At 32.1% G+C, this 12,331-nt stretch overlaps 1 protein-coding gene across 2 annotated transcripts in view; it reads right to left on the bottom strand.

Moving 5' to 3' along the window:
* The window catches only part of LOC114332263 (histone-lysine N-methyltransferase, H3 lysine-79 specific), a 76,351-nt gene that overhangs the window by 40,228 nt on the left and 23,792 nt on the right, over window positions 1-12,331 (bottom strand). For both annotated transcript variants that reach the window (XM_028282027.2, XM_028282026.2), the window contains exons 4-5: window positions 11,870-12,018; window positions 3,306-3,584 (exon numbers count right to left, since the gene is read on the bottom strand). In XM_028282027.2, coding sequence (XP_028137828.1) covers window positions 3,306-3,584; window positions 11,870-12,018 — 428 coding nt within the window. The remainder of the gene's footprint in view (window positions 1-3,305; window positions 3,585-11,869; window positions 12,019-12,331) is intronic.

The raw sequence follows: 12,331 nt of genomic DNA, 5'->3' as shown, positions 1-12,331 counted from the left end.
AAAAAGTTGGCTTCTAGAATTGAGCCCATCAAATAATATGTAGGTACCTACTGAAAACATTTTTGACATAATTAACCTGGGAGCAGCCGCCATCACTTCTGTTAAGTAAGTAGTCGCGCGTAGGGAAAAAATCTCACAATACGAATTTAAAACAAATTTTGATTTTATAATGTTTTTATTTAATTGTTATGTTAAAAATATCTATTTCTAACATTTCAAAGCTAATTGGTTCTCACCAAAGCCATAAATTCCACAAAAAAATAAAAAAATAAAAAAAAATCCCACGCGTTACCACAATCGTCCTCGAGGCACTTACGAGTGGAAAGTTATGTTGCAAAATTTTTCATCAAGTTGTCACGGAAAAGGATAAATTGTCAGATTTTTTCTAATGGCGCGACTGCTCCCGGGTTAAAGCAGCCCACGTTGCTATTGGTCATGGAGGTTGGAATAGGTTGAAGACTGAAAACACCAAGAAATACGCAAATATACCAATTTATATGTTCAATAATTTTATATCAATGTGTGAAACCTGCCAACGGAAGAAGTAAAAAGCGAAGAGGTGTCTTGTATCGAAATCTATATTGCATTCAGGATTGAATAGTCGCTGTTAGGTAGATTTGATTGATATGAAATCACAAGAGAATCACGGCTACAAGTTTATTATGGTTAATCAAGACCATTTAACAAAATTTGTTTTGTTGAGACCATTACAAAGTAAGAGAGCGAAACAAGTTGCTCATCAATTACCAAGGCACAACCAGAGTCAAGATTAAGTCGAGCGAGCTAGCCGAGACATCGAGAAAATGTTAGCAGCTTGGATGCAAGATAATACAACGCAACAACGTGGTCAAAACGCCGCCGCCTACGAAAAGTATAACTCCGAAAAATGCCGTTAAGAATAGAACTTTCAATGAACGCCGCGAAAAATATTATTTTCGATTATATGATTTTGAAAATTAAAATCGCTAATAAAGTGTTTTTTGTTAGGAAAAAATTTATTTTTTGAGGAGTATCAGCAAAAAACATAATTTCTGTTTGTGGGTCCACGAAAATTATAATTATAGTCGGTTCGCTAAACTCAGGCACAACTGGCTAATGATTTTAATAGGTAATTTTTTTGTTCTTTGCCAATTTTGTCAAAATTGGCAAAATTACTAACTATTTAGTTATTAACTATTTAGTAATTATTTTTTTGGCAATTTTGCCAAATTGGCCAAATTACTTGCTAAAATCACTAGCCAGTTGTGTCTGAGTTTAGAGAACCGACTACACTAAAAAGTTCTCAGAAATAGTTATTTTCGTCGGCAGAAACAGAAACAGAAAGGGGAATAATTGTTTTCATCGGCATCTATTATGAACTAAATCTTTTCGTTATAAATATTTTGGAAGTTATAATCTTCGCGGACACGCATATAAAAACACTTATCAAAAAGTTATTATTTTCACTGGAAATGTATTAGGAATCACATTAATCATAGGTACCAGCGAAAAGGACTTATATTTTTTACGTTTAAGATCTTGTCCAGTATTTTACGTCTTAGAGAAATTATTTGTAACCGGGGTAGCAAATTATTTACCTAGTTTTAGTTGAATTTGGAAATTACTGAAAAGTTTAGTAAAAACTAGTTTTGACTGAAATATGTTTAGTCTCAACTAGAATTAACTGAAAATATTTGATAGTTCCAGTTTTCACTAGTTAAAACTAGAATTGTCTAAAACCCATAGTTAAATCTAGTTTTTCCTAGTAAATTCGGGTTTTAACTGAAATCGGGTTTTTACGGTAACATACAGAGTGAGTTTTATGTATGGAAACACTCAATTATCTCAAAAACGGCTTACACGATTTTTATAGATTTTGGTAGGTATGGGTTTTTAAATGCGGCCGATAATATAGTGCTAATTACATTGTTGTCATATTTTCCGTTTTTCTGTGAATCTAATGAACTTTCTTATTTCAAATGGAACACCCTGTAAATTTTTTGTGTTTTGAAGTCACCAAGAAATCCTGATAATTTTTCATGTTATATTCCCTATACCTAAATACCATAATTTCTGAGTTATTGCTACATTTATTTAAAAAAAAAATTAAACGAATTATAAATATCAATTTTTTGATCCGGGTAAACACTATTTTAGGTTGTTTGGATCACGGGGAACAAAAAAGATCTTTTATAATTTTTCTCTAAAATTAATCGTTTCCGAGTTATAAACAATTTAAAACTGAAAAAAATCGAATAACGACGATATTCAAGGTTCAAGAGCACAAATAAACAATCTTATTTTTGAAACTGCGAAGTACCAAATTCAACATCAAGCCTTATTTTATCAGATACCGATAAGTAATTTAAGATTGTTTCATTTTAAAACATTGTAATTTTAAATGTTAATGCAGCCTGATCGCCCGTCCTCTCATATGCACTTCATTAAAAATTAAAAATCAATGTTTTAGAATAAAAAGAGACAAAAAATCTTATGGCAAGCTATCAGAAGAAGAGTTGGGCTTGAATTTAGGTACTTTATAATTTTAAAAATTATATTTTTTACTTTTGTTTTAGAACCTTAAAAATCGTCATTATTAGATTTTTTTCAGTTTTAAATTGTTGATTACTCGAAAACGATTAACTTTTGATTTTTATAATTGGTTTAAATTAAAAAAAAAAATTTAAAATAAATGTAGCAATAACTCCGAAATTATGGCATTTGGGTATAGGGAATATAACATGAAAAATAATCAGAATTTCTTAAGGACTTCAAAACGCAAAAAATATATAGGGTGTTCCATTTGAAATAAGAAATTTCATTAGATTTGCAGAAAAACAGAAGATCTGACAACAATGTAATTACCACTATAATATCGAACGCATTAGAAAACCCCTACCTACCAAAATCTATAAAAATCGGCCGTTTTCGAGATAATTGAGTGTTTCCATACATAAAACTAACTCTGTATATAATATAAACATAACAACTGAATATAACCACATTAATAGAATGGCCACACAAAAAGGAAGGAATTAATCACAAAATGTCTGAAGTAGTGATAACCTAGACATCAAAATAAGATATCCGAAGATGTCAAGAAAGTATGACATACAATATCATAGCTGAAATTAAAAGTGCTAGATTAACGAGTGTATGTCCGAAACAAGGGGAACAAAAAAGGTTTATTGAATAAAGGGTGATGCGTGTACTGTAAATAAATTAAAAACAAAATATGTAAATAACACAAATTTTGTTCAAAATATAATTTGAATTTACTTATTTTAATTCTGAAAAATAAAACTAAACATATAAAAATCACTAACCTTCTTCTCTGCTTCGCCGTTGTTCCTCTTATTCTTTCTTGTCTTAGGTTGAGGAGCTTCAACTGCAAGTTCCTCGGGTTTCTTTTCTTCTTGTGCTTGTTTCTTCTGTCTTGTTTTCGTCCTCGTACTTCTTGTTTCAGTGGTAGCTTCCACAGTTAAAGAAGCAGTCTCTTTTTTAGTTTGTCTCTTTTCGTTGTCAGATTCCTTGTCTTCTGTTATGTCAATCATTGTAACTGTTGTATTTTGAATCATTACATCTGAAGGTTTACCATTGCAGATCTTAAAATATAAAGACAGAATACTGAGAAAAAGAAGTATAAAGAAATTAATTTTACTTAAATTATCAAATATGAGCCTTTAAATAACCCACAATATAATTTCCATTCAAATTTAGTCAATTGTATTTCATTTATTTATTTATTTACTGGCAAGCCCAATTCAAAAAAAGATTAAGAGGATCGGTACGTATTTTCGGCTGCAATGCTGTTCAAATGGGGATTCATTTTTTTCGAATCCTGAGAAAACTAATAAGTATTTTTGAAAAATTTAAACGCAGAATGAAAGATTACGTTATTAGCGAGGGCCGAAAGTCCCTGAGAACTTCTATAATGTTTATTTTAATAAGTTACAGGGGTGAAAAAACTAAGAGAAAATTTAGTGTGATTTTTAATTTCAAATATCTCATTCAAAATAAACTTTTCATTTATTCTAAGGGACTTTCGGCCCTCGGTAATAATTTAGTCTTTCATTCTGCGTTTAAATTTTTCAAAAATATTTATTGGTTTTTTCAGGATTTGAAAAAAATGAACACAATGCCGTGGTAATATTTTCCAAATCTGTCTTTGTCTTACAACGCACTCAACCGAATATAATATTGTCAGCATATATTGTCAGTCAGACACTGACAATCAGTGACAATTTTAAATATTTGACATTGCATCGGGAATATTTTGAGAAATTGATTAAATATTATTGATATATAGTGTATTTGATAAATAATTGATTTAAGACGTGAACTTAATAAAAAGTTATTTATTGTGTATTATTTGTGGAAGATCCAAGCAGAGAATACATCAGATATATCCTGTGATCCAAGTATTTTGTTGTTGGAGATGTTCAAAATTGTAAGCGTTCCAAAATAACAACATATTATTAAAAAATCACTTTAACACTTTTCCTCTTTTCTCGATTGATTATTAGTTTTTGTTGTACAAATAAATTATTACAATCACTGAAAACATAGTTAGTGAAAAAATTATCACATTTATTAACTGAATTAATAATTTGCAATTATAAAAATAACAGTTATCCAAGAACATTCAAAAGCCATCTCTTTAAATTAATTATGACATTTTCAAGTAGAATGACATTCTAGTAATGTTTACATATCCATACCAGTGTGAATTTTACTACACGTAATTTGCCGTGTAAAGACAGAAAAAGTAGGGATACACGTAAAATATTTGCGAATTATGTACCCATAGCCTTAAGTATTACAAAAGAAAAATATTACAAAGACAAAGACAAAAACAGTGTCAACACAAAGAACAAATATTATAATATGTATTAGATAACAAAGCTACTAAGTTAAAGGAAAAAAAAAGAAAAGAACATTACGATATAAAAAACAAAGTTTAAGCTAAAAAATTGGTGATAGAAATTATATTATCAACATGCAGTTATATTTGTATGTTCAACAAATGGTTTTTAAATCTATACAAGGAATTGCAATATATTCAAGTCATTTAGAGAATTCGAAAGTATAAGTGTTCGTGGTAAAAAATTGTTGTAAGATGTAAGTACAGTAGAGCGTCGATAATCCAAACCCTGGTAATCCGAACGTTCGCTAATCCGAACGAAAAAATTATAGAATTAAAAAATATGATCGCGGACCGAATTTTTGGATTTAATATGACAATATGGGCAGAACATGACTGCGGACTTTTTTGTTTTGTTTATGCAGAAATACATACAATATATTTGTTTACAATTTTAACTATTTAGAATGGGAAATAAGCCACAATATTATTAAAAAATGATTTTTATTAACGTTTCGACGCCCAAATCGGGTGCCGTTGTCAAAATACAAAATACTATTAATATAAACAAAAATGTTGTTGCTTAGTAAAAAAATTCTTCTAATAATTTATTTAATTTGACTCATTTATATCGGCAATTCAGATACATATGATACATTTTAAAGTAGAAGACTTTAAAATGATATTGCCAATATTTATGAGTTGCGTTCCTGGGACGACTTTACTTAAAGATAGTTCATTCGATTACATGAAATCAACCCCAACTCAAGAATATCCGTCACAAAAAAAATCATAGCATGTGATCTGCCTTTAAAAAGACAACCACATGCAACGGTGACATTAAAATTCTCGCGTTAGAGATCTCATAGTAAATCACGAGGGAAAACCAGGAAAAACCTCGTGATACTATCCCGACATCGTAAGTATTTGGTCTTACATTTAATTTATTCTCAAAATTAATACCAAATTCTGACTTTACTATAATTTTGTTTAAATTATAAATAATATCAATAATACATGGGTATATAAGTAATACTAAAATATAAAATATGTACTAACTCGACTATTGACTTACTAATTGTAGTATTTTCTTTCTATTGACTTCCTCTTTCAGTATGGGTATCCACATCCTACTGCATTCCACCGAGGAATTTGCGACACAATTGGTTTCGTTTAGCATAATTAGAGCCGCTTCTTTGATTTTTCTCTTTTTACTATCTGTTTCTTTCAGGACTATACTTGAATCTCTCCACTGAACTCTATGTTCATTATCCCATGCATGTTGACATATTTGAGATCTATCAAATTCTCTATTTTTAATATAAGATTGATGTTCACTTATTCTAACGTTTAATGGTCTTGATGTTTCACCTATATAAAACTGTTCGCATTCACAAGGTATTTTATAAATACAATTCTTTGTCCTTTCTTGTTCATTGTTAGGTTTAGTTTTAGATAGAATAGATCTCAATGTATTGGTTGTTTTGAATGTTGTTGAAATGTTGAATTTATTTCCTATTGTTTTAAGTTTCTCGGATAGTCCTTTTATGTATGGTATTGATATTTTCCTCGTATTATTTCTTGTGAATGTTGTAGGATCCCGTTCTATGTTGTTCTGTTCCATTCGATCCAATCTTGACAATTCCTTATTTATAAACGATAAAGGATAATCATTTTTTAATAAAACAGATGTTAAGAATTGTTTTTCTTCTAAAAAGGAATTTTCGTTAGAACAAGTAATTTTGGCTCTATCATATAAGGATTTTATGATTCCCTTTTTAACGTTGATGTTGTGATTTGATTTGTAATTGAGATATCTGTTGGTATGTGTTGGTTTTCTATACACTTGAGTCTCATATCCAGTATCCTTTATCTCATATCAAGTATAGTCCTGAAAGAAACAGATAGTAAAAAGAGAAAAATCAAAGAAGCGGCTCTAATTATGCTAAACGAAACCAATTGTGTCGCAAATTCCTCGGTGGAATGCAGTAGGATGTGGATACCCATACTGAAAGAGGAAGTCAATAGAAAGAAAATACTACAATTAGTAAGTCAATAGTCGAGTTAGTACATATTTTATATTTTAGTATTACTTATATACCCATGTATTATTGATATTATTTATAATTTAAACAAAATTATAGTAAAGTCAGAATTTGGTATTAATTTTGAGAATAAATTAAATGTAAGACCAAATACTTACGATGTCGGGATAGTATCACGAGGTTTTTCCTGGTTTTCCCTCGTGATTTACTATGAGATCTCTAACGCGAGAATTTTAATGTCACCGTTGCATGTGGTTGTCTTTTTAAAGGCAGATCACATGCTATGATTTTTTTTGTGACGGATATTCTTGAGTTGGGGTTGATTTCATGTAATCGAATGAACTATCTTTAAGTAAAGTCGTCCCAGGAACGCAACTCATAAATATTGGCAATATCATTTTAAAGTCTTCTACTTTAAAATGTATCATATGTATCTGAATTGCCGATATAAATGAGTCAAATTAAATAAATTATTAGAAGAATTTTTTTACTAAGCAACAACATTTTTGTTTATATTAATAGTATTTTGTATTTTGACAACGGCACCCGATTTGGGCGTCGAAACGTTAATAAAAATCATTTTTTAATAATATTGTGGCTTATTTCCCATTCTAAATAGTTAAAATTGTAAAAAATGCCACAAGAAAATAGCTTCAGAACAAATATATTTGTTTATTATGCAGGTGTTGGATTCCTTGTAACAAAAAGGTATGTACATATATGTACTATGTTTATGAGCTTTGTATGTATTTTGAACATATTTTCGATAATCCGAACAATTTAATAATCCGAACTACCCCTGTACCAATTAGTTCGGATTATCGACGCTCTACTTATAGTTATATCTATGGAAGCTTATATGAAAAGTTTTGAGTTTCTCTTGTTGACCGAGTAGGAACAAAAATACTAATTTTTGACAGAAGATCGGGACAGCTACTATTCGCAAAATTAAATTCCGAGAGAGGGGGCTCAAAATTTCAAAGATGGACGATATCTCGAGGAAATCAATTCATTTTGTCATTTGATCTCACAGTTCTAAAACGTTAAATTAAAATCATTTACACGAGTGTTTTGCCAAAGTAACCACTAAGTCATCTTATAGGTTAAAGACGACTCAAAATTATGTTTCATCTGTATGCATTCATTAAAATTTGATGCTAACTACTGATTTGTTTTTACCTTTTTTCATAAAAAATCTGACCCCCGATAATCACACAACGTTTTAAAAATTATTAATCTATCTTACAATTTCTCATTTTGTTTTTAATTTAGTTAATAGGTACACTACAATTTATTGAGGTGAATTTATTTTATAAAAATTGTGTTTTGGAAATTATGAGGTGGTCGGAATATTTTGTATAACAATGTACATTCCATGTACAGAATATATCGCCGCCGCCTACGAAAAGTAAACTCCGAAAAATGCCGTTAAGAATAGAACTTTCAATGAACGCCGCGAAAAACATTATTTTCTATATGATTGTGAAAATTATAATCCCTAATAAAATGTTAGCGAACAAATTTATTTTTTGATGAGTATCGGCAAAAAACATCATTTCTGTTTGTGGGTCCACGAAAATTATAATTAGTAAAAAGTTCTCAGAAATAATTGTTTTCGTCGGCAAACACAGAAAAAGAAAAGGAAATAATTGTTTTCGTCGGCATCTATTATGAACTAAATATTTTCATTATAAATATTTTGGGAGTTATAATCTTCGCGGACACGCATATAAAAAAAATTGTAATCGCCAATACTTATCAAAGAGTTATTATTTTCACTGAACATATATTAGGAATCAAATTAATCATAGATACCAGCGATATACTGCACTTTATTTATTTATTTAATTTTGCAGTCGCTTAAACATTAAAAAAAACTACGTTTAATACAAACGTTAAATTAATAAAATGTGTGATTTGGAATTAGTTAGTTTACGTCATTACGTAGAGCAGAGGTCGGAAAGGCGGCGCCCGCGGGCGCCACTGCGCCCTTCAATAAATTTTAATGCGCCCTTAAACTATTGTTAATTTAGACAAGAAATTCAAAACGTATATTTTTTTATACGTATATATTAATATATTTGTTAGGTCAAAAAATAGTTGGCGCCCGCCATGAATTTTAATTTAGTATTTCACTCTTTACATTAAAAATGTTGCCGACCTCTAACGTACGAGTATAGTAGGAATGAATACTAAGGAACACTGCAATAGTTTTTTTTAAGTCGAATTCATTGTTAATTACAACATAAACTGACCGCAAATATGTACACGAATTAATGACAAAGTCAATGGGTGCGTTCGGACGACCATAGCGGATGACTGTCAGCAGAAATCGGCTGAGTGGTTGTATCCAGCCGTGATAGGGAAAGCTTAGTAAATCTGTCAGCGGCTGACTTCCAGCGGTAACATCTGACAGCTACTGCTGGCTCAGCTGTCCAGCCGCTGTGGTCGTCCGAACGCACCCAATGTTTTCCTCGAGTTGATGCTTTTCAAATTTGCCAACAGGCGTCGCCCACTTTGCGGTTCCTCGCCAATTACCATTAATAATGTTGAATAAGATTGTCAGATCTTTTCTTTTTCTACGGGTTTCTAATGAAGTAATATTCAATAATAATTCAATATCCCTGTAGCTATGATATCTATGTTTTTTTAAAGAATACATCTGAGAAAGGTATGTTGAACTCTATCAAGTTTATTTTTATGGACTAGATAATAAAAGTGAGCAATAAAAGTGAGAAGTAAATGTAGCAATAAAAGTGAGAGACACGGATGACTCACGCAGTCTGGAGTGCAGATGTTGTCGATGATTGTTTAAGGCTTGTCCGCTCTTATTTGAATAAATCAAAGCATTGAAGGTTACTTGCAAATATTGCATTACTTTACAGGTAATTGTTGAACGCATAATTTGAGAAGTATTATAAATAGCGAAGTATGTCTTCTTTTGAAGCTGAACAAGCTCGGATAAAAAAACTATATGATGTAGTAATGTCAGGTCAGATGAAGATATCAGTAACCCGTTTGGGAGCAGTGATTGCTCAGATGCTCAGGTGATATGCAGATGATTTATCAGATGGTTTTACAACGATTATAAAACAAACCTAAGCTTTATTTTTGTTTAGAATAAATATTTGTAAAGTACCTACATACATATGGCTCTTTTTTTATGATTCATAACCTGACATCAAATTATTCTATTTTGAAACCGCAAACACTGAAGTGTTCCCCTAAACCGGCGTTGTTCAATGGTTTAATACATAAGATTGTACCGTGTCTCTTCACCTGCTCACGCGGTCTGATGTAAAATTTAGCTGTGAGACACACCCGTAAGCTCACGCGGTCCGTCAAGATCACAGCACCGTGAGACAGCATCTGTGTCACGCGGGGCTTAACGTGTTAAATAGAACTACTTTTGGTGCCTTAACACGTTGCATGCGGATGTAATGAGTTAAGACATACTCTGAACTGAAATTAATTTTCATCTTAGAAGTTCATATATCCAGCGGCTCGTGATTTTTACAATACGGGAGGCTATACCTAACTGTAAAATATCTACACAAATTTGCATTAGCAAAAAAAATCCGCCAAAAAAATCTAATCTAAGGCCCCATTTTTTGACCATTTCTTATTTACATTTTATAATATCATAATTCATAATTTCATAATATCATATCATTTTAAAAATAGTTAGTCAAATTGTAAAAGTGTATTACCAAAGTTTGTGTCGTATATCAAAATAAATACAGATTTGAACTTTTGCAGTCCATACAGGTTGAAGGTTCGCATTTTTTAAGATACTCAACTGAATTGTTTTAATTCTAAAAGCGGCCTACTGCGAATCCAAAAACACGCTAAATTACCGATATTTTGCTTTGCATTACAGATATCGGAAAAAGTTATTTGAACAAGTTGTTCCAAATATTAGTCCAACTCCACATACCAAATTTCATCACAAAATTCGCACTTTTAGTTTTTTCATTATTTGTAGTCAGGATCCTAAAATTGCAGAGGAGGCTGCTGGCCGATCAGCCGCCCTTGCCCAATCTCCGGGCAGCGTGTGCGTTAAACTATAATGCAGCTCTAAGGAGACCGGGTCTTCGTAAACGTTGCTGGGCTGCGCGGAGCATTAGCAAGTGAAAATTTCCGGCCAGCAGCCTCCGCTCCAGTTTTAGGATCCTGACTACAAATAATGAAAAACTAAAAGTGCGAATTTTGTGATGAAATTTGGTATCTGGGGTTAGAACATTATTTGGAACAACTTGTTCAAATAACTTTTTCCGATATCTCTAACGCGAAGCAAAATAGCAAAGTAAACAAAACAGTGTAGCATGTGTAAAAAATTTATGGGGAGGCTAAGCCTCCCTTGCCTCCTCTGACCAGCCGCCACTGCATACATATATCCAATGGCATACATGCAAGCCGTCTGCACATTGGTGGAGGCACTATGTGGTTCACATGTATGCCATCCGCAGCCGCACGTAAAGTGTTAAAAGGTCTTAGTTAAAAAGTATATAATTCATCAATTGCCATGTGTTTCTCTTAAATATCTCCTCAACCTCTTAAATATTTTTAAATAAATTTAAAATATCCATAAAATCTTACGATATTTTACACACTTTGTTTGCTCTACCTCGATGATCCTATACTAATAATAATAATATCGTATGGCATTTTTGCCGGGGAGATCCTTTCGGACAGTTCCGGCGCCATTTACATCTTTAACCCTGTTTCAAGTAACTAGTGCCGATGTACACTAGCCCAGGGGACCGACAGCTTAACGTGCTCTCCGAGGCACGGTGAGACGGCTCGTGTCATTATTGGAAATGAAAATGGTTTGTCTTTGGCAGGGCTCGAACCCACGTGCACTGGCGTATGAGGCCAGCGAATATGCCGTTACTCGACGGCCGCTCACATCCTATACTAATATGTACTTAACCAGTATCAGAACAAGCCATAGCAAAAAGATAGTATCAAAAATGTTTACCTCTGAATACTCAAGAATTTTCTTGGTCTTGGTACGAGTAGATCTTTTGACAGGTTCCACGGGTTCTTCCTTAATTTTCTTTTTCTTAGGTGGCAGCGCTGTAGGTGCTAACATTTCTCCAGCCTGTTCAGGTTGTTGATTAGTATCATCTACAAACATAAACGCCTATCTGAGATTCAGTTGGTGATTAGTATAAGCCTGTAAAATAATCTTTTTAACACGTTAAGTGCTAGACAAAATATTGAAAAAATGCCCCCAAACCAAGTAACAGTTTCGTCAATACGCAGCAATCCTAGGGACCTCCATGGCGTATGGGGTACTTCCGTAGAGTCGGTTTCGGTCCCTAGAGACGGGCATGGCGCTTAACGTGTTAAAGTGCATATAAAGACTTCACCTATTCAGCTTGGTGTTACAATTTTTACATAATTGGAGCCTTATAATTGACTCCAAAGTGTGTATTAT

The sequence above is a fragment of the Diabrotica virgifera genome, chromosome 4, assembly GCF_917563875.1.
Source record: "Diabrotica virgifera virgifera chromosome 4, PGI_DIABVI_V3a".
Lineage (NCBI taxonomy): Eukaryota > Metazoa > Arthropoda > Insecta > Coleoptera > Chrysomelidae > Diabrotica > Diabrotica virgifera.
Note: the sequence above shows the minus strand (reverse complement) of the source record. Positions and strands in the feature narration are given on the sequence as shown.